General features: G+C 42.6%; 1 protein-coding gene across 4 annotated transcripts in view; it reads left to right on the forward strand.

The window, feature by feature from the left end:
- Positions 1–23,563, forward strand: part of ttll5 (tubulin tyrosine ligase-like family, member 5) — a 386,423-nt gene that overhangs the window by 148,342 nt on the left and 214,518 nt on the right. For 3 of the 4 annotated variants that reach the window (XM_060829527.1, XM_060829530.1, XM_060829528.1), the window contains exons 14-17: positions 6,391–6,452; positions 15,517–15,608; positions 21,988–22,104; positions 23,200–23,291. The exons of the other annotated variant lie outside the window; for it this stretch is intronic. In XM_060829527.1, coding sequence (XP_060685510.1) covers positions 6,391–6,452; positions 15,517–15,608; positions 21,988–22,104; positions 23,200–23,291 — 363 coding nt within the window. The remainder of the gene's footprint in view (positions 1–6,390; positions 6,453–15,516; positions 15,609–21,987; positions 22,105–23,199; positions 23,292–23,563) is intronic. 4 annotated transcript variants of the gene reach the window in all.

Raw genomic sequence — 23,563 nt, forward strand, 5'->3', positions numbered from 1 at the left:
TAATTGTCAGAATAACTCTGAGTCTGATTAACTCTGGTACATTCTTCTTGTGTTTAGTTTCAAATTTGAACTAATGTCTCATTGTCCCAACTTTGGCACATTCCAGATTTTTCCTCCTTGGTATGCATTTAATTTGCATCCTTTCTATCGCATTGCTGATCTATAATTCAATTTGGCAGCTTTTCTCAGTATTTAACTTGGACAAGCTTTCTTCATATCGTGCTGTGATTTATATTCGCCCACCCCAGAATCTTTAACCTCAACTCTTTATCTTCAATCTTACAACAAAGTTAATTAATTATTGTATCTGGTGAAGTTTCAGTAGTACAGATGTTCAGAGAAAGTACATCAGAGACACACAGGGCACAATGGAGGTGATTCCAGGGGTGAAAAGTTATAATTATGATGAACCCCTGAAACATTGGAACAGTTTGTTCTGAGACACAGGAGGTTAATTGAAAATCCAGCAGAGTATTAAAATTTTGAGAGCCAAATAGTTTAACACTGTTTCCTATGATTGACAAGTTAGCCATTGTGGAGGGCACAGTCTGGAAGAATTCAAAGAAGTGTTCCTCACACTGGATTAATAGAATATGGGCAGCTTTAATTCAAGCAGCTCTTCATAGAAATCCAAAATGGGACAGCACAGAAGGCCATTCAGACCATCGTGCTCATAGTAGGTTTTGATGGAGTTTAATTCCATTCTATGCTCTTTCCCTCATACGCCAGTAATTCTTTTTCTTTCAAGTATTCATCTAATTCTCTATTTGAAAGTTTGATTGAATCTGCTTTGACCACCCTTTCAGATCATCACCTAACTCATTGTGTAATACATGTTTCCTCATATCTCATCTGGTTTCTGTTAATCATCTGCAGGTTCTGTCCTCAGATCACTGCCTTCCCCGACATGGAAACAGTTTCCCCCTACTGATTTCTTAACAAATCTCCTATTAACCTTCTCTATTCTATGAACAGCTTCTCCAATTCTTGGACATAATTAAAGTCCCTCGTTCTTGATTCTGTTCGAGATCTCCCCTGTACCCTTCCCAGGACTGAAAAGCCTTCCTACAGCTGAAATCTAACCGGTATTTTATGATGTTTTGGGATAATGTCTCTACTTTTGTGTTTTTTTCCTGTATTATAAAAACTAATGCTTCTATGTTTTTTTCCTAACAACCTTCTCAACATGTCCTGCTGTGTTCAAGGCTTCCTGGAGATATCTTTCCGATTCCTGTTCCTACATTTCCTTTAAAATTGAACCACTTCGGTTCTATTATCTCTTCATTCTTTCTGTTAAAATGTATCCTCATCCTTCTCTACATTAACTCAGTATCAGCATTCTGTCTATTTGTCCTCCTGAAATCTGTTGTTGTCTTCCTTATTCTTTACTATCCGTCCAGTTTTCTTGCCTTCTGCAAATGTGATATTGCGCTTAGTGTGCCAAGATCCAGGTATTAATATAAAGAGCAGTGATTTTGTTTTTCTTCATTTTTGGACTTAATGGATGTGTCACCATTTACTTCTCATCCATCATTGGCCCTGAGAAACTGGTGCTGAGCTCCCTTTTTGAACTGCTGCAGTTGGTAAATACTGACCCCCAAGGAGACATCACTTATACTTTCATCCAATATTTACATTAGTTTGTATTACTCTAGATCTTGAATGTAATGAAACTTCTCATGGTGCTTCACAGCAATATTGATTTTGGGTCAGATGACCAAACGCTTGGTCAAAGAGCTAGGTTTTCAGGAGTGCCTCAAAGGAGAAAGGTGGGATGGTGAGGCAAAACCGTGTAGGGAGGGAAGTCTAGAGCTTGGGACCAAGGCATAGCCACCAGTGATGAAGCAGTTATGATTGGGAATGTACAAGATTCTAGAATTAGAAGAGCACCTGTGGAGCTGGACTAATTTCCAGGGATAGGAAGAGGCAAAGCCATGGAAGGATTTCATGGAAACAAACCAGAATAAACAACCCCATAAACACCAACCATTCAGCACAACTTTGACTTTTTGTCCCTCAGCCAATTTCATTTCTACACATCCATTGTCCTTCTGATTTAAAGGAGAGGTAGTTGTGCAGTGATAATGTCACTGGGCTAGTAATCCAGAACATGGTAGATGGTGAAATTTGAAATCAATAAAAATCTGGAATAAAAAGTTTCCAAACATTGTCAAATGTTGTAAAACCCATTTGGTTCATTCATGTCCTTTTGTGGAAGAAATCTGTGGTTCTTACTTGTGACTGTTGTTGTGGTTCTGCTCGCCAAGCTGGAAGTTTTTGCTGCAAACGTTTCGTTCCCTGGCTAGGGAACATCATCAGTGCGGTGGGAGCCTCGTGAAAGCAACAACACCCCCAGATTCTATGGACTACCCAAAGTACACAAACCAGACATCCCACTCAGACCCATAGTATCACTACCAGGGACACCAGCATACAAACTGGCCAAAGAACTACAACAAAAACTGAAACACCTAGTCAGCGGATCCAAACACTCCATACAATCAACACAGGAATTCTTGGACGTCATCAGGAAGACACACATAGACAAAGAAGAAACCATGGTATCATTCGACGTGACGGCACTGTTCACTTCAATTGACAAAACCCTAGCCAGAGAAACAATAGCCAACCTACTGGACATACATAACAGAACACAGGAGGCCGAACCTATCAACAAGGACGGCATACTTAAACTACTGGACCTGTGCCTCACCACACACTTTACATTCAACAATCAGATATACGAACAAATCAACGGAACACCCATGGGATCACCAATCTCGGGACTCATAGCAGAGGCAGTTATGCAAAGATTAGAACATACAGCCATACCACAAATCCAACCCAAACTCTGGATCAGATATGTTGGTGACACCTTTGTAATCATCAAAAACACAGATATAGAAAAAACACACAGAATCATCAACGCCACACTCACAGGAATCCGATTCACACGAGAAGAAGAAAAGGATAGCCAACTCCCATTCCTAGACGTGTTAGTAGAGAGAACACCCAACGGAGAATTCACCACAAGGATACACAGGAAACCAACACACACAGACCAAGTCTTAAACTATGAAAGTAACCACCCCAACACACACAAACGAAGCTGCATCAGGACACTATTCAAAAGGGCCACAACACACTGCAGTACACCAGAACTGCGAAAAGAGGAAGAGGAACATCTATACAAGGTATTCGCCAAAAACGGATACCCACGCAACTTTATCACCAGATGCCTAAGAGATAGACCACGGAACGAGGACATGCCACAACCAAAAGGACTAGCCACTCTACCATACGTCAGGAGTGTCTCAGAACTGACAGCCAGACTACTGCGACCCTTAGGACTCATAACAGCACACAAGCCAACATCCACGCTCAGACAACAACTCACTAGAACAAAGGACCCAATACCCAGCATGAGCCAAACTAACGTAGTTTACAAAATACCATGCAAGGACTGCACAAAACATTATATAGGACAAACAGGAAGACAGCTAACAATCCGCATCCACGAACATCAGCTAGCCACAAAACGACACGACCAGCTATCTCCAGTAGCCATACACTCAGACAACCAGCAACATGAATTTGACTGGGAAAACACCACTATCATAGGACAAGCCAGACAGAGAACAGCCAGAGAATTCCTAGAAGCATGGCATTCATCCCCAAACTCCATCAATAGACACATTGACCTGGACACCATATACAAACCACTACAGCTGAAACTGACACCCGGAAACGGCAAGAACATCCATCAACAGACACATCGACCTGGACCCCAGATACAAATCACTGCAGCTGAAACTGACACCAGGAAGCGGCAAGAACAAACCAATATAAATACCGGAAGAAACATCAAAGCAGCGCTTCACACGAGGCTCCCACCGCACTGATGATGTTCCCTAGCCAGGGAACGAAACGTTTGCAGCAAAAACTTCCAGCTCGGCGAGCAGAACCACAACAACGGATACCCGAGCTACAAATCTTCAATCAGATTTTAATTACTTGTGACTCCAGACCGCAGCAATGTGGTTGACAGGTAACTGCCCTCAGGGCAATTAGGGATGGGCAATAACTACTGGCCAAGTCACTAACTATATGTATAGTGAATCAGTTGTGATCACTGTTCATTTAGCATATGCCATGTAGAAAACGTGATGAAGACAGATCCCATGGATTTCACAATGATGCCCATCTTCATCGGATGTTACTGACACAGTGCGTCATTAAAGCTCATTCAACTTTATAAGAGATTATAATTCTTCATTTTTGCTGATCTGGTCTTGAAACTCCATCTCAAGAATTGCTCCATGATGGACTGCCTCAATTACAAGATGGCAGCAGAGTAGACACTCCAGCCGGAGCTTGTCCGCTCCGCCTGTTCTTCTTTTTCTTCTCTTTTTCTTCCTTTTAGTGCTTTTATTTCTTCTTCTCTCACAGCCTCTGATGACTCCTGGCCTCTGGCGACTATACCCAGCCGTCTGGCAACAACTCTTGGCCTGGTGCAACGGCCTCCTGGCCTGGTGTGGCAGTCTCTTGCCCTAGAAGCTTCCCAGCATGCCGTGGTGTGTCGCTGGTATGGTCCAGAGAGCTAGGAGCCAATGTGGTCTGTGGTACTGAACTTTTATTTCTGTAATGCTGGACAATTTATTTCTCTATTGTCTGAGATCTTGTAATTAAAGAAACTGTACTTTTGTATTTAAGTCGGCTCTGTCATTGGTGACGTACAAACTTTTCATGATACTTTGGGGCGGTGCGGTGGCTCAGGAGTTAGCACTGCTGCCTCACAGCACTAGGGTCCCAGGTTCAATTCCAGCCTCAGGTGACTGTCTGTGTAGAGTTTGCACATTCTCCCCGTGTCTGCGTGGGGCTGCTCTGGTTTCCTTACAGCTAAATTCCCCATCGTGCTAGGTGTATTAGTCAGAGGGAAATGGGTCTGGGTGGCTTACTCTTCGGAGGGTTGTTGTGGACTGGTTGGCCCGAAGGGCCTGTTTCCACACTGTAGGGAATCTAATCTACTCTTCGAGTATATGTGACATTAAAGGCTATTCTAAATGAAGTTATTCTAAATTCCTGCTCCTGTTCTATTTAATCACCCTTGTTTCCTAAGTTTGTGCTCTCCAGCACTCCAGAAACTGCACTCCAACACTCGTTCACAGCATAACTCCAGATCTTCACTGACAGCTTGCCTCACTGAGTCAATCCTGCCCTTTTGTTTTCCCTTGAGCTGTGATCATATTCAGTTTAAACCCCCCACACTCTCAGCTGCAGTGAAGTGGTCTTGCTGGCTTCTTCTGGTCATCTCACAGCTTCCCTCAATACAGAGGCAGGGCAGGTGATCTTCCCACTTTCTCAGCTCTTCAGGACTTCTTCTGACTCCTGGCTCTAAAGATTACTACTAATCACCTACTAATTCCTAGAAGCATTCATTGAGTTATAACAGTAATGAGCCATACAGGGGCTCTATTTGGCTGCACACTATGTACCCTTCAAAGAATCTGTGTTGTTCAGTTGCAGTCTTGACATGGAGTCTCCATCTGTCCCTCTTTCTCTCTCTAACTTCAAGCTCTGAACTCCTCTTCAATTACCCTCAACTGTCCTGAGCACCTTACCAAAAATGTTACAATAAGCCCCTCCCCTATTGCGAGACATAACTAAACGTTGCTAACATTTTGAAATAGCCAATTGCAGCATCCTTACAGCTAAGTGAACCCTTAGTGCTACATTATCTCAAAATGCTGGCTTCCAGCACAAATTGCTCACAATAAATAGTGATGGATTCCACTAATCAGACACATACCAGCACACAATTTAGGAGCAGGAACAGGCCCATTTCATCCCTCTTGGCTGCTGTGACATTTCATAACATTGTGGTTTATCTGATTGTGGCCTCAAGACCACATTCCCATCTACCCTTGTCAACACTTACTCCCACGTTAGTCAAGGGTAGAGATTTGATCATTGCTTAAATGGGAATTGGCTAACTATTTGAAATAGAAGTATGTGAATATTAGGATGTGACTTCTGGGTCAAATGAACATTTCAAAACTATGATTTTTATTGGATAAGGATATTAATATTAATTAAATGAGGCACATGCAGGTAAATGGAGCTTAGTGCAGATCACCTACAAGCTAGCATAATGAGAAGATAGGCAAATGGACCGAATGCTTTCTCCTGTGCTTATTCTCATATTCATAATCTTTTGAAAAGTTGGAATGTAATTCATTAGTTCTGATTAAACAGCTAGCAGACACAATGGCCAAAGGGTTTGCTTCTGTGCTGTACATTCTAACTGGGTTTCATTTCACTGATGCTTGTACAGCAAGGAATCTGAGAGTTTGGACCCGCTTCCTGACTGAATTTTCTATTTCTCAATAGTGATGCACCCTTGGATTTGAAGATCAAAGCAAGCCTGCTGTCTGACATGTTCACATTAGTGGGTGAGTGCCCGTTTCATGGGAGCAATCCGTTCCTTTACTCACCTCTGAAAAAGGCTTTGACCCCGACAGCAAACTGCAGGGAACAATTACTTTGGAATTTATATGACATAGCAAACCTAAGGTCGTAAGTTTGCTTGCTGAGCTGGTAGATTTGTTCTCAGACGTTTTGTCACCATGCTAGGTAACATCATCAGTGCGCTTTGGGTGAAGCGCTGGTGTTCTCTCCTGCTTGCTGTTTATCTGTCTCGGTTTGTTGTGGTGGGTGATATCACTTCCAGTCTCAAATTAGTAGACTTGTGCTTCACAACCCACTTCCCCTTCAATGACAAGATCTACAAACAAATCAATGGGACGGCTATGGGATCACCAATATTAGGACTCTTACCAGAAGCAGTTATGCAGAGGTTAGAACGAACAGCCGTTCCCACCATCCAGCCCAAGCTTTGGGTCCGCTATGTGGATGACACCTTTGTCATCACGAAACACAACAAATTAGAAGAAACCCACAAACAGATAAACAACATCCGTACCAGTATAAAGTTCACCGAAGAGGAAGAGAACAACAACAGACTCCCCTTCCTAGACGCACGGTAGAACACAAAGCCAATGGAGAGCTACAGACCAGCATTTACAGGAAAGACACACACAGACCAGATACTTACCTATAAGAGCAATCATCCAAACATCCACAAATGGAGCTGCAGCAGGACATTATTTAAATGAGCCACAACACACTGCAGTACCCAGGAACTACGAGAAGCCAAGGAGGAGGACCCCGTATTCAGGAACAACGGGTACCTGATAAGCGCAGTCTGCCGATTCCTGTGCAACTGACCTAAACAAGTAAACACAACATGCCCAGAGACACTGGCCACCCTATCATACCTCAAAGACATCTTGGAGATGATGACCAGACTACTCTGGCCCCTAGGCATCACGGTAGCCCACAATCCTGCCATCACACTGAAACAGCTCCTGATGAACTTATAGGACCAACAACCAGCAAAACGAACGTTAGATACAAAATACCCTACTGCAGCAAACATTACACTGGACAGACTGGCAGGAAACTAGCCACCAGGATACATGAACACCAACTAGTCACCAAATGACATGACCAACTATCATTGGTATCCACACACACAATCAAAGAGAGACTTCAGTTTGACTGGGACAATACATCCATCCTGAGACAGGCTAAACAAAGACGTGCATGGAAATTCCTCGAGGCCTGGCTTCAAACCAGAGCTCCACTAATAAACATACAGATTTGGATCCCATTTACTAACCTCTCAGTAACAGAACCGGAAGTGATGTCACCTACCGCAACAAACCGAGACAGATAAACAGCTAGCAGGACAGAATGCCAACGCTTCATCGGAGACTCACTGATGATATTACCTAGCATGGTGACAAAATGTCTGAAAACAAATCTGCCAGCGATGAATGTGTGGTGTTGGAAAAGCACAGCAGGTGAGTCAGCATCCAAGGAGAAGGAGAATCGACATTCTAGGCATAGGCCTTTCATCAGGATTTGCTTATGTCCAAAACATCGATTCTCCTGCTCCTCGGATGCTGCCTGGCCTGCTGTGCTTTTCCAGCACCACTCTCCCAATCTGATCTCCAGCATTTGCAGTCCTCACTTTCTTCCACCAGCTCAGTAAACAAACTTACAACCTGATCCTCAACCTGAGCTACATATCTCCAAAATCTCAAAAGCAAACCTCCTTGTTGACTGACTATGGAAGCTGACTGATAGTAAAGTGATTTGAAATATTGTCATCATATGCTAACAATTTTGTTGGTAGAGGGGTGAGTTGTTGATGCATAGTTGTGTGGTGGTGGACCAGCGTGGGACACTTGGATGTGGGGTGGGGGTGGAACATGGGTTGTAGGGGCAGTAGGTGGTGGTGGATGGTTGAGTGATGCGGGAGAGAGGGGTGGCAAGTCCCCTGGTGGAGGACAGTAGTATTGTGTCTGTATGAGTATGTGGAAAAATGGAAGGAACGTTGTTTTGGTTTTGAGGGACCGCTGAAGATGAAGAGGAAGAATTTATGCAAAGTACTTGGGATTGTGGGGGGGTGGTTGGGTGGGGTGTGGGGTGTGGGGAGGGGTACCAATCAGGAAGAGAAATGCAAAATCTAGAAAATGGAATTGGGAGAGATAGTGGGAGGACAGAATTTTTAAATTTGAGCTGGGCTGTTTGAGTGTGAAATTTCATAAAGAGTCGCGGTACTCTGGAATCTCTGAAATGGTGTGAGTGCCAAGGATGATGTAAAAGCTAAGATGCTTTTGTATTTATTGGGCATTAGCATCACGTGAGAAGGGACAAAGGCAGGAAAATGGAGTTAAAGGTCAGATGCGATCTAACTGAATGATGGAACAGGCTTAAGGAGGTGATTCACCTTCTCCTGTTCCTATCACAAAGTATGTTTGACGGAAGGCCCCTTTAAAATCAATGTGCCTGTCAATGTGCGGTACCACAAGAGATGGATAAGATACGAAACAAATATTTTAGGTCAGTATTACTGTGGAGAAAGACGTGGAAGCTAGGGAACTTGAGGAGATAAATAGAAATGTCTTATAAAGTGTTCATATTACAGAAGAGAAGGTGCTGAAGGTCTTAAACCACATAAAGGTGGGGCCTGATCAGGTATTTTTCAGAACTTTGTGGGAAACAAGGGAAGAGATTTCTGGACCCCTTGCTGAGATATTTGTATCATCCACAGCCACAACTGAGATGCCAGAAGACTGGAGGGTGACTGATGATTAGATTAGATTAGATTCCCTAGCGTGGAAACAGGCCCTTCAGCCCAAGTCCTGACCGACCCTCCGAAGAGTAACCCACCCAAACCCATTTCATTCTGACTAATGCACCGAACACTACGGGCAATTTAGCATGGCCAATTCACCTGACCCACACAACTTTGTGACTATGGGAGGAAACTGGAGCACCTGGAGGAAACCCACGCAGACGCAGGGAGAATATGCAAACTCCACACAGACTCTAGTGCTGTGAGGCAGCAGTGCTAACCACTGAACCAGGAAAAGCCTGGGAACTATAGACTGGTGAGCCTCAGGTCAGTGTTGGGTAATTTGTTGCAGCAGACCCTGAGGGCCAGGATTTACATGCATTTCGAACGACAAGGATTGATTAGGGGTAGTCAACATGGTGCTTGGGGAATCGTGTTTCACTAACTTGATTGACTTTTTTGAAGAGGTAAGAAAGAAAACTGATGAAGGCAGAGTGGTAGACATTGTCTATATAGACTTCAGCAGAGCTTTCTACATGGTAGAGTGATTAATGTGGTTAGATCACATGGGATCCAGGGATAGCTAGTCAATTGGATAGAAACTTGGCTTGAAGGTAGGAGACAGAGGGTGGCGGTAAAGAATTGTTGTCGTTCTGTTTGCCAAGATGGGAGTTTTTGTTGCAAACGTTTCGTCCCCTTTCTAGGTGACATCTTCAGTGCTTGGGAGCCTCCTGTGAAGCGCTTCTGTGCTGATTCCTCCGGCATTTATACTGGTTTGAATCTGCCGCTTCCGGTTGTCAGTTGCTGTCTGCTGCAGTGGTCGGTATATAGGGTCTAGGTTGAAGCGTCTGTTGATAGAATTTGTGGATGAGTGCCATGCCTCTAGGAATTCCCTGGCTGGTACAATGGATAGTACAAAGAACACAGAACGGAGAATTCACCACGAAGGTATACAGAAAAGCCACACACACAGACCAAGTCCTGAACTATGAAAGCAACCACCCCAACACACACAAACGAAGTTGCATCAGGACATTATTCAGAAGGGCCACAACACACTGCAGCACACCTGAACTACAAAAAGAGGAAGAAGAACACCTATACAAGGTATTCACCAAAAACGGATACCCGTGCAATTTCATCAACAGATGCCTTAGGGAAAGACAACGGAATGAGGACATGCCACAACCCAAAGGACTGGCCACACTCCCATACATCAAGAGCATTTCTGAACTGTCAGCCAGACTGCTGCGACCACTAGGACTCATAACAGCACACAAACCAACAGCCACTCTCAGACAACAACTCACCAGGACAAAGGACCTGATACCCAGCATGAGCAAAACCAACGTAGTGTACAAAATCCCATGCGAGGACTGCACAAAACACTACATAGGACAGACGGGAAGACAGCTAACAACCCGCATCCATGAACACCAACTAGCCACGAAACGACACGACCAGCTATCCCTAGTAGCCATACACTCAGATGACAAACAACACGAATTCAATTGGGACAACACCACTATCATAGGACAGGCCAAACAGAGAACAGCCAGGGAATTCCTAGAGGCATGGCACTCATCCACAAATTCTATCAACAAACACATTGACCTAGACCCTATATACCGGCCACTGCAGCAGATAGCAACTGACGACCGGAAGCGACAGATTCAAACCAGTATAAATGCTGGAGGAATCAGCACAGAAGCGCTTCACAGGAGGCTCCCAAGCACTGAGGATGTCACCTAGAAAGGGGACGAAACGTTTGCAACAAAAACTCCCAGCTCGGCGAACAGAACCACAACACCGAGCACCCAAGCTACAAATCTTCTCACAAACGGTAAAGAATTGCTTTATGGATTGGAAGTCTGTGACCTGTGGGCGCTGCAAGAATCATTGCTGGGTCCATTGCTTTTCGTCACTTATATAAGTGATTCTGATGTGATTATAGGAGGCAAGGTTAGTAGGTTTGCAGATGACACCAAAATAGGTGGTGTATTTGACAGTGAAGAAGATTATCTCAGAGTACAACAGAACATTGATCAGATAGGCTGATGGGCTGAGAAGTGGCCGATGGAGTTTAATTTAGATAAATGTGAAGTGTAGCATTTTGGTAAGGCAAACCAGGGCAAGACTTACACATTTCATGGTAGGGTCCTGGGGAGTGTTGCCAAGGGTGCAGACAAGATTTACAAGGGTATTGTTGGGACTGAGTTTTAGGGAGAGGCTGAATAGACTGGGGCTTTTTCACTGCAGTGTTGGAAACAGAGAGGGTAACCTTATAGAGATTTATAAAATCCTGAGGGGCATGTATAGGGTGAATGGCCACGATCTTTTTAATCTGGTAGGGGACTCCTCGAGAGGGCATAGGTTTAAGGTGAGAGGGGAAAAATTTAAAAAGGACCTGAAGAATAACTTTGGAAATTGGAGGAAATCAGATTGAGATGTCTTGCCGGCGAAGATGAGTTGGAGCAAAGAGTCTGTTTCTGTCCTGTGTGCCTCCGTCACTTCATAAGTAGGTTGAAGGTAGGATCAAGATAAAAAAGTGTTTAAAGCCCTGATGAAAAGGCTGGGTACAGCTGAAGGCTCTGACCAAAGACTTGAATCATCTGCAGGAGGTCCTCAGGGCATGGAGTGGTATGTGGTGCTGGATATACATGCAGAGCTAAGGGAAAAAAAGAAGCTATAGTGGAATTTGCAGACCCGTTTGCATTAGACATCAGCAGGTACAGTATGCTAGGAGAATGAGCCAGGAGAAGTGAATTTGGACCAGATTGTAAAGACAATCTCTTTTTTATTTTTCTGTATTTTAAATTGTGGACTGAAATGGGAAACAAATTTTTAAAACCAAAGATTACAGGAGGATTTCTGTATATTTTGAAAGCAAGTAACCTGACCCACATTGTAAGCACTGTTGACACTGCTGATGGTTTCAATTGTAGCTGAGTCATAATATGCAGGCGAGCTGGAGCCGTGGGATGGGTATGAAAGTAGCTTTGGCTGGCAATAAATCACTGATTGGTCTGTGGACCAATGACCATTTATCAATAGCAGCCTTCTCCCTGCAAATAACTATGCGATTGGATCCCAAGTGGTCAACAACTTGGGGCTGTGACAAGATAGAGAGAAGAAATCTCTTACCTAGTCCCATTTGCCAGCACTTGGCCCATATCACTCTAAACCCTTGCCAGTCAGATACCTTTTCAATGTTATGATTTGGAGATGCCGGTATTGGACTGGGGTGTACAAAGTTAAAAACCACATGCCAGCAGGTTATAGTCCATCCAACAGGTTAATTGGAAGCACACTAGCTTTCGAAGCGCCGCTCCTTCATCAGGTGGTGGTGACAGCTAGTGTGCTTCCAATTAAACCTGTTGGACTATAACCTGGTGTGGCATGATTTTTAACTTTTCAATGTTGTAATTGTACCAGCCTCCATCACTTCATCTCGCAACTTATTCCATGCACCACCCTCTGTGTGGAAGAGTTACCTCTCAGGCCCTTTTAAAATTTTTCCTCTCTCATCTTAAACCTATGCTCTCTAGTTTTAGACTTCCCTAACCTAAGAATTTAGAAATCTACTAGCTCAGGAGTTCTTTCTTTTCTGTAATAAAAGCCACTTTAAGCTTATGGTGAAGAGGATAATCAGGGAGCAAGTTGCTCCTATTTGGGCTTGAGGGGTGATCTGTGCATGGAGCTGGAGGACAAGAGGTAGGATCTTAAATGAGTACTTCAAATCTGTCTTCACTCAGGAGAAGGAGAATGTAGCTACAGAATTTGGGAAGAGGCATGATGCAGTTCATGAGCAATTTGATCTAAGGAGTGAAGAGGTTTTGGTGGGCTTAAAAGTGGAAAAATCTCAGGTTCAGATGAGTTGTATTCCAGGCTGTTGTAGGAGACAAGGGAGGAAATTACAGGGGCTCTGACCCAAATTTTTAATTCCTTTCTGGTCAAAAAGGAGATGTTAGAGCACTGGAGGACTTCTAATGTTGTTCAAGAAGAGCGTTAGAGATAAACCAGGGAATACACACCAATGAGTCTCACATGAGTGGTAGGGAAACTATTGGAGAAAATTCAGAGAAACAGAGAATACTCTGGAACACCAACATACCGATTAGCCAAGGAACTACACCAAAGACAAAAACACTTAGTAGAAGACTCACACCACTCCATCCACTTCACTCAAGAATTCCTGAACACCATCAAAGATAGAAGAGGATGAAAAAATGGTCTCCTTTGAAGTAAAAGTCCTGTTCACATCCATCAACATCCACCTGACCAAAGAAACGTTGATTACACTATTAGAAGACCCAAAGACACATATATCAAACACCATCAACTTTATCAGCAAGGACAACATCGTCAAGTTAGTGGACCTATGCCTTCCCACCCACTTCACCTTCAACAACAAAACCTCCAGACAAACCAATGGAACACCCATGGGATCTCCGATATCAGGGTTCTTAGCAGAGGCAGTAATGCAGAGACTCAAACAAACAGCTCTGCCAACCATCCAACCCAAACTTTGGATCTGCCACGTGGATGACACCTTTGTCATCACTAAACAAAGCAATTAGAGAAAACTTTCAAGGCCATCAATGATATCCTTAGTGGTATAAAATTCACAAAAGAGGAGGAATCGCCATTTCTAGATATCTCAGTAGAGCGGACAGCCAATGGGGGAACTTCAAACCAGCGTCTACAGGAAGACAACACATGCGGACCAAATACTGAACTACAGAACCAATCATCTCAACATCCACAAACAAAGCTGCATCAGAACATTATTTCAATGAACCAACACGCACTGCAGCACAGAGGGACTATGCAGAGCAGAGGAAAATCCCCAAACAAACACACTAAACACACCCAGAAATCCTAGCCACTCTCATCTTGGAAATGACTGCCAGACTACTCAGACCCCTTGGCATCATGGTAGCCCACAAACCCACCAACACACTAAAACAGCAGCTAATGAACTTGAAAGACCCTGTACGGACAACAAGCAAAACTGATGTCATTTAGAAAATACCGTGCAAGAATGATAACAAACACACATAGGACAAACAGGCAGAAAACTAGCCACCAGGATACATGAACATCAACTAGCTATCAAAGACATGACCTTCTCTCACTAGTATCCTTACATACGGAAGAGGAAGAACACCACTTCGACTGGGACAACACATCCATCTTAGGACAAGCCAAACAGAGATATGCACGAGAATTCCTAGAAGCATGGCATTTCAACCAGAACTCTATCAACAAACACATCAAGTTCTACCCCATCCACCACCCCCTGAGAAAAAGAATAACCAAAAGAAACCCAAACATATAAATAGAAAGCAGAAATTATCAACAGTGCTTCATCTGAGGCCCACTGAAGATGTTACCTAGTACGGTGACAAAACGTCTGGAAATGAACCTTCCAGCTAAGCGAGCAAACCTACATCCAGAACCTCAACCTCAGCTACAAATCTTCTCAAAACTTGCTAATACATTCAGAAGGTTTGCTTAAAGTTAGTCAGGGAACAGGAGATTCAATGTTTCGGGCTTAAGCCCTTCCATTCCTGAAGAAGGGCTTATGCCCGAAACGTGGAATCTCCTGCTCCTTGGATGCTGCCTGACCTGCTGCGCTTTTCCAGCAACACATTTTCAGCTGTGATCTCCAGCATCTGCAGTCCTCACTTTCTCCTTAAAGTTAGTCAGCATGGCTTTGTCAGAGGGAGGCCATGCCTCACAAATTTATCTGCATGTTTCAAGGTGGTGACCAGATGTGAGATGATGGTAGGGCAGTTAATGTAGATCAGATGGATTTCAGCATGGGCTTTGACAGGGTCCCATGTGGGAAAGTGATAAAGAAGGTAAAAGCATGTGGGATCTAATTGGCAAGATGGATCCAAAATGGCTCACTGGTGATAGTCTGTGTGACTGGAGCCTGGTGTCCAGTGGCATACCACAGGGATCAGCGCTATGTCCGTTATTCGTTTTTATCAGAGATGAAGAAAATGGGATGGGTGTTGATAATTTATAATGTTTAGATTGAAACATTTTGGAATGTGCTTTTACAAACTTTATGAATAACTTTTTTTATGGAGAAAACATTGTGGATTTGCAAAAGGCCAGAAGTAGAGGAGAGCATGATCCCAGGGGTTTAGGGCTAGAGGAGGTTGTAGAGATAGGAAGGATTAATGCCAAGGAGAGATTTGTAAACATGGGTGGGAACTTTAAAATGGAGGCATTATTGGACCGGGTGCCATTTATTCATCTATTTGCAAATAATATCTGATTTTTGTTTGCATCAACAGGATTTGTCTGTCAGAACCCAATTGTCCGGCAAGGCAGACCAGTGAAAAGCAGTAGTGATCTTGGCGCTCGACCTAAGTCCCACAGAGCTCTGGTAAAATATTATCCGATGGAGCATGTGTGTAATTTTGTGAGTGGTGGGGGAAGGGCCATGACTAAATTGAGTATGAACTTTGGCTGAATTAACAACACTCTTTCCTCTGAGACAACAGATTTTGGACTGAAGTTCCATTCTAGGATATGAACAGTACTGAAACTCAGTACTGGTGCTATATGTCAGATGAGGTGTTAATCCAAGGTGGATTTAACAGGTCCTTCAGTACAATTCAAGGAAGAACGGGGAAGTTCATCATATTGCTGCTTATGGGAAACTGATAGGTATTTGTAATTATATCAAACAAATGGCAGAGATACAGGCCATTCAGCCCAACCAATGGATGCACCCCTCTAACTGCACTCTCATAATCCTCTTTCTGCCTTTCTTTCACAAGTTTATTTAGCCTGAACGTAAATGCAAGTGAGCATGAAGCTTTAAGGTTATTGTAAAAAGCCAATGGTTCACTAATGTCCCTCATCGAATCTTCGTTATCTCTCAACTCAACAATTCTACTGGTGGTCAAATTGGCCTTCCATGTTCCACCATCTATAATCTGGAACTTAGTAAGTCCTGTTCACCCATCATGCCTGTGATCGTTTATCTACATTTGCTTCTTGTTTGGCTGTGTTACAATTTTAAACATTTTCAGTTTAATTGGCTGAGTCTTTTCTAGCTCCTCCAACCCTACAATCATTTTGATATTTCTGTGCTTACTCCAATTGTGGCTTTGAGCATCTCTGATTTTAATTGTCCCATTATTGCCAGCCAAGCATTCAGGTGCGTTGGCCCCAAGATCTGAGATTGTTTCTCTAAATTCTCTGTCTCTTGAGATTATCTAAAACTCTGCTTGTGTCTTAACCAGTAATTAGTCCCATTTATCTATCATTCTGAGCTCCCCTGACCTACACTGGAGCCTGCCAAGCAATGCCTTGATTTTAAAAGTCTCAATTTTGTTTCAAATTCCTCCCATGGCTTTCCTCTTCCTATCTCTATAATCCCTTCAATCTTTCTGTAATCTTTCTGATCACATTCCACTAATTCTGTCTTCTTAATCACCCCTGATTTTAATCTCTCAAACATTGATGACTGGGACATGTGTCCCAGTGTCACACTTTGATAACCTCCGTTTCAAACTATGCAACATAACATAATGTGAAAAGTTGGGCATTGCTGGCTGGGCTAACATTTATTACCCGTTCCTAGTTGTCCTGGAGAAGGTGGTGGTGAACTGCTTTCTTGAACTGCTGCAGTCTACTTGGTGTAGGTAGACTCATAGTGCCCTTAGCGAGGATATTCCAGGATTTTCACCCAGTGACACTGAAGGAACAGCAATATATTTCCAAGTCAGGATGGTGAGTGGCTTGGAGGGAAACTTGCATGGGTAGTGTTCCCGTTTATCTGCTGCCCTTGTCCTTTTAGATAGAAGTGGTCATAGGTTTGGAAGATGTTGTCTAAGTAATCCTGATGAGTTGCAAAACTGTTTTTCTCCACAGATGCTTCTGAGCATTTGCAGCATTTTTCATTTTTATTTCAAATTTCCACTATGTGTGGTATTTTGCTTTTATTTTGTATTGTTCCTGTGAGTTGCATTGGAATTTTTTTAATACATTGGGCACAAGTTATGTACAAGTTTTTGATGTATCCCCCTTTAAGGTGCTCCTTAAAAGGTCCTGTTTAGAACGGTTTTATGTTTAGTTACCTTGATTAATATCTCTTTTTGTGGCTTTGTCTTTGATTACTTTCTTGTGAAGGGCCTAGGGATATTTTACTCTGTAAAAGGTGCTATATAAATTTGAGTTGTTGCTCATTTTAACAAAGGAAACCTTTTATCTCAATCACATCTACCCAACAGGGATTTCAGTTCCATGCCAATGTGGTTGACTCTAATTGCCCTTCTGACGTGGTCCAGAAAAATGTTCAGTTGTACCCAGATTATTACGAAGAAGAAGCCCACCACACTGATGAGATCTAAGTTGACATCCCAAGAATGGAATTAAAACTTCTCCTTTGTAAGGCACTGTTGGCCTGCAGCAAACAATAATCATTTTAGCTTTGGAAAGGTGCAGAGAGATTTACTAGGATGCTACCTGGATTATGGTATGAGGTATAATGAGAGGCTAGGAAAACTTGGGTTATTTTCTCTGGCGCGGTGGAGACTGAGGGGAGACTTGATAGAAGTCTATAAAATTATGAGATGCGTAGTTAGGGTTGACTGTCAGAATCTTTTTCCAAGAGTTGTAATGTCTAAAATTAGGGGGCATGCATTTATGGTAAGGGGAGAAAGTTCAACAGAGACGTGAGATGCAAGTTTTTTACACAGAGTGCAGAAGTCTGGAACGCATTGCTATGGGTGGTGGTGGCAGACTTTTAGGTAAGTACATGTATATGCAAGGAATAGAGGGATATGGACCAAGGGCAGGCAGAAGGGATTAGTTTAATTTGGCGTCATGTTCAGCAGAACATTGTGGGCGAAAGGGCGCATTCCTGTGCTGTACTGTTCAACGTTCTAATAATGAAAGATTTCACTTTCCAACAGTCATTATACTCTCAAACTCCAGCACTAACTCCATCTCGTCAAGTGATGGATTAGCTTATTGCCTTAATGCTTTGAAACGCTGTCCATCTAAACCCGATTCCACTTCAAAGAGCCAGACTGTCGCCATTTCACGCTGATCCATGAAATTGAAACATGTTTCAAGGTTTGAATACTTTGGAAAATGACACCAATAATCACTTGAGATCGCAAGTTACTGATGCTTAGAAAATGTGTGAAGTCAGCCCAATTATTGGTGATGAGATATACAATCTGAAGGCTCACTCAGCAGAAATTCATAGGTTTTGTCAGTGGCGGGATAGAATATCTCTGGCAGATTGCCCATTTGTGAGCCATTCATCCACTGTCATTTGTGTGTAAGGCTCTCATTAAATCAAAGAACAAAGAGCAAGAACAGGTGCAGTTGCATTTGCAGATGAGAGCCTTTCTTTCTGGTGGCGAGTAAGCAAGTCGCATGCCTACTTTCACCAGAACTCTCAGCACAAGCCTGTAACATGTAGAAACAAGGCTGACAAAGGCACCTGGATCACTGGCCAGAATTACAATCTCAGCCTTTGTTCATAGTAAACGTGTCCTGATATTTGTTCTTTTCGGCTGGTGGGTGAGACAAGGACTGGGGGACATGGCCTCAAGATTAGGGGAAAGTAGATTGCACAGAGGTGAGGAGGAACTGCTTTTCCTGGAGTGTAGCGAATCTATGGAATTCTCTGCCCAAGGAGGCAGTAGAAGCAGCTTCATTAAGTATATTCTCGGCACAGTTGGATGGGTTTTTGCATAGTAGGGGAATTAAGGGTTATGTGGATAATGCAGGTGGGAGGACCTGAGACATTGGATGGATCAGCCATGATCTTAATAAATGGTGGAGCAGATTCGATGGGCCAAATGGCCTTCTCTTGCTTCTTTTACAATGAAGCTATAAATCTATCCTTCTTGTTGCTGCCATATATTTCTTGCGACGTAAGGTATTTTGGATCTGTCCTTCCCTTGGGGACCTGGGTTCGGGATGGAGGGGCTGTTTGTGGCTGAGCTTCCTCAGCAGCCCCTTCGAAACCCACAACCTCTAACATCCCGAGGATAGGGTCAGTGTACTACAATTCGCCATTAAGTTGCACACCATCCTGACCTGGAACAAGATCACCTGTCCTTCACTCCTGGAACTTTCATCAAAATAGCAAAGATTGCTGTGGCTGAAGAAGGTATTTCACTCCTTCCTTCCTGAAGGCAATTAGGGACAGGCAATTGCAAACCAACGACATCCACGCCCAGTGAAAGAACAAAACAAAAATGTTACATTAATTTATCACTTGGTCATTGTGGACCAATTAGATTTAAGTAAAATAGGGTGTGCCGAAAATCTAAAATTAAATCAGAAATGCTGGAGAAACTTCGGTTAGCATCTGTGAAGAGAAAGAATCACAGTTTCAAGTCGATGAGCTTTAATTAGAACTGGAAAAGGGCAGAAATATAAGCTTTTCAGCAATGGAAGTTGGGGTAAAGGACAGTGACTGAAATGAAAGGACCCATCCTACATTGGCCGGGTAATAGGAAACAGAGTAATGGTCAATGGATATTTTTCAGGATGGAGAACATTTGTAGTGGAGCTCCCTAGGGTCAGTTTTGGTACCCTTGCTTTTTTTGATGCATATTAATGATCTGGAATTTGGTGTATAGGGTGCAAATTGAGCATTTTCAAATGATACAAAATCTGGAGGTATTGTGAACTGTGAGAAGGACGGTGTAGAATTTCAAAAGAACACAAATGATTTAGTGGAATGGGTGGGAATGTGGCAAATGGAATTCAGTGCAGAGAAGTGTGAAGTATTGCAGTTTGGCAGGAAGGACTTGGAGAGACACTAAGGGAACAATTCTGAAAGAGGTGCAGGAACAGAGGACCGGAGTATAAATGTGGTTAAGTCATTGAAAGTGGCAGGACCGATTGATAGAATGGTTAACAAAGCATACAGGCTCCTAGGCTTTATTCATAGGAGCACAGAATACAAGACAAAAAAATTAAATTAAACTTGTACCTAATGCTGGTTTGGCTTCAGCTGGAATATTGTATCAAGTTCTTTAGGAAGGATGTGAAGGCATTAGAGAGGCTGCCAAAAATATTTGTGAAAATGGCTTTAGGGTTGAGAAACTTCAGTTATAAGGATAGATTGGAGAAGTTGGGATTGTTCTCCTTAGAGAAGACATGGTTGAGAGGAGATTGCGAACACCTCAGTTAAGTCATGAGTGGTCTGGACGTAGCAGGTGTTTTCCATTGATGGGAGAATTGAGAATGAGAGAGCACTGATTTAGATTAATTCACAAGGAATGGTCAAGATCTAGAATGTGTTGCCTGATAGAATGATGACAGCAGCTTCAAATATGGCATTCAAGAAGCAATAGGATGATTAGCTGGAATTTGAGAGAAGGTTTTGGCAGTGGTGCTATGTGCATGGCTTATTTGAAGAGTTGTTGCAGGCACAATAGGTTGAATGGTTTCCTTCTGTGTTATAACCATTCAGTGATAGGTGACAGGAGAGACTAAATAACAAAAGGTTTTATTGTACAAAAGTTCGGGACAGTTTTATTCAATAAAAAACAAAAATTGTTTCCAGAATGAGCTGTGAATAGTTGCATAGCAGCAATTTGAATGCAAAACAAAGGGATTAAATAAAGGAGACCAAAGTAGCAAAATAAGTGTAGAACAAGATAGAAGCAAGGGTTATGGTTGAAAATTGAACTCAGTGTTGAATCTAGAAGGCTGTAGGATGCTGAGCTGAAAGAAACTGCTGTTAATTTAGCTTGTTTAGTGGTTCTTTGGTACATTGTAGAAGGCCAAGTACAGAAAGATCAGAGTAAGAGCAAGCTGGAGAATTAGAAGCAACTGGATGTTCAGGGTCATGTTTGCGGACTAAATGAGTGTTATCCACAAAGCAGTCATAAGAGTCAAACAGCATGGGCACCGACCCTTCGGTTCAACTTGTCCATGCCAAACGGCATGTTCCCAAACTAAATTAGTCCCACTTGCTTGCATTTGGCCCACATCCATCCAAACTTTTTCTATTCATGTACTTATCCAAATGTCATTTAAATGTTGTACCCACATTCAACACTTCCTCTGACAGTTAATTCAACACACAAACCCCTCATGTCCTTTCTAAACTTCCTCCTCTCACCTTAAAAATATGCCGTCTAGTTTTGAACTCCCCCACTCGAGGGAAAAGACCCTTGCTATTAATGTTATCTATGCCCCTCATGATTTTATAAACCTCTACAAGGTCATCTCCTCAACCTCCTTCACTCCAGTGAAAAAAGTCACAGACTATCCAGCCTACTTTTATTACTCAAACCCTCCATTCCTGGCAACGTTCTGTTAAATCTTTTCTGAACCCTCTCCAATTTAATAATACCTTTCCTATGGCAGGGTGGCCAGAGCTGCGTACAGTACTCCAGAAGAGGCCTCGCCAACATCCTGTATAACCTCAACATGACACTCCAACTCCGACACTCAAAGGTCTGAGCAATCAAGTCACTCAGTCTCAGGAGCAGAGACAACATTGTGAACACCAAAAGCATAAATAAAATTGGAAGTAGTACAAATAAATCACTTTTTCACATAGAAGGAGTTTAAATGGACAGTCGGGTTCTGGTATTGATTTTCATGAACAGTTTCTTTGTATTTTGCACCAACATTATAACTTTTACCATGTATTTAATCATTGCCATCAGGACAACCTGATTTTTAATCATCATAAATAGTCAGACATACATATTTTCACATTTGAACTCTCTTCACATTAGATCAAACATTTTGTATCTTTGAAAATCTTACAGCATCAACAGAGGTCAATGTCTGCAAATGATTCTGAGGTAAAAGGCAAGACTTCATCGGGCAAGGAGAGACCATTAGGAGCACAAGGATCAAGCAATCTGCAATTGTCTATGGAGGAGGTGAGAGATGAGGAATTAGATACAATTTCTGTGGATTTATGCTGGTCACAACAGAACAGTAAATACTGGGAGGGAAATTAACTTAAGTGCGTTTGTTTATCTAAGTCATCAAACTCTGGCTTTTGATTGAGATGGTTGTGCCCCAAACCTGGACATAATCCAGACTGTCGCTCCAATATAGTACTAAGCAGTAAGTTGTGACACAAGTCTTTTGCAGAAGGCATTAAAACAAGTCCAAATGTGAATGTTTAGGTGGACATATATCCCAAAGCACTATTCAAAGAAAAGCAGGATCATTCTCCAAGTATAAAGTGGAAAGTGTTGGAGAAACCCGACAGGTCTGGCAGCATCTATGGAAATAGAAGCAGAGTTAATGCTTTGAATCAAAATGATTGGAAATCTTGCTGTGTGCTATTGAATGCTACATTTATAACAGGAAGAGTCAAAAAACAGATGAGGTTTCCAATTCAGATAATTAGTGTGAACACAGTTATATGTGTTTGAAATGAGAGATGGGATTAAAAGATGTGTGAGGGTGAGTAAATGAGATGAAAGGATTTGCAAGACCCTCTCAAACTCACCTTCCCACTCTTTTCTTCAGTCTCATCTCCCAGTAACACACTGTCTCCTGAACCCACTCTTATTGTCTGCTTCATTACCTTTTCCTTGTAATTTACTCCACAGTTTGACTCCCATCTATTTAGTTCTGGATAAATACTATGTTCTTGCCCCTTGAGTCTGTCCTGCCTTTCAGCCATTTAGGCTTGGCTTACTATTGAATGGAATCACAATCACATTTGATCGGAATTTAAATTCCAATTGCAAACTTTGCTTTAGTAACATTCAGCACCATTGCACAAAAAAACACCTGCATTCCTCCTCTCACATGTTTGCCCCGTGATCCCTGGGTTTTGAGACCTTACTGTGATTGCCTTGCAGGATCGGCATTGATCATCCCCATTGACACCTTGAAACCATAACTCCGGCTTACTCTAAATCTCCTAAAAAAACAGCTCTTTAGTGGATTAAAGGAAATGTGGGGCTGATGATATCTCTCCAGCTTTTGTCACTCCTGATGCATTGTTGTCCTTGCAGATAAAAGTTGTGCGGCGTACAATGGAAGAGAATGAAAGAAAAGGGGGATTTATACGGATATTTCCCACTGCTAATACCTGGGAACTTTATGGGTGAGCCAAGAAAAACAACTCCAATGTATTGTGGAAAGGGAATGCGGATATATGAAAAAATTCTGTTTTAATGTCTTTCTATAAGCCCCGATCCACCTATTTGTTAAACAGAGGTCCAAGATGAAAAGGTATATATTCTCTATTATCAGCATGTGTCCAAGTTTTATTGTTCATTTATGATCCTTAAACATGTGGCTAGTGAGATCATTGGTCATAGAGTTATAGAGTCAAAGAGTCCTACTGGCCCTTTTTGCCCAAACTGGTCCATGCTA

Source organism: Hemiscyllium ocellatum, chromosome 8, assembly GCF_020745735.1.
Source record: "Hemiscyllium ocellatum isolate sHemOce1 chromosome 8, sHemOce1.pat.X.cur, whole genome shotgun sequence".
Lineage (NCBI taxonomy): Eukaryota > Metazoa > Chordata > Chondrichthyes > Orectolobiformes > Hemiscylliidae > Hemiscyllium > Hemiscyllium ocellatum.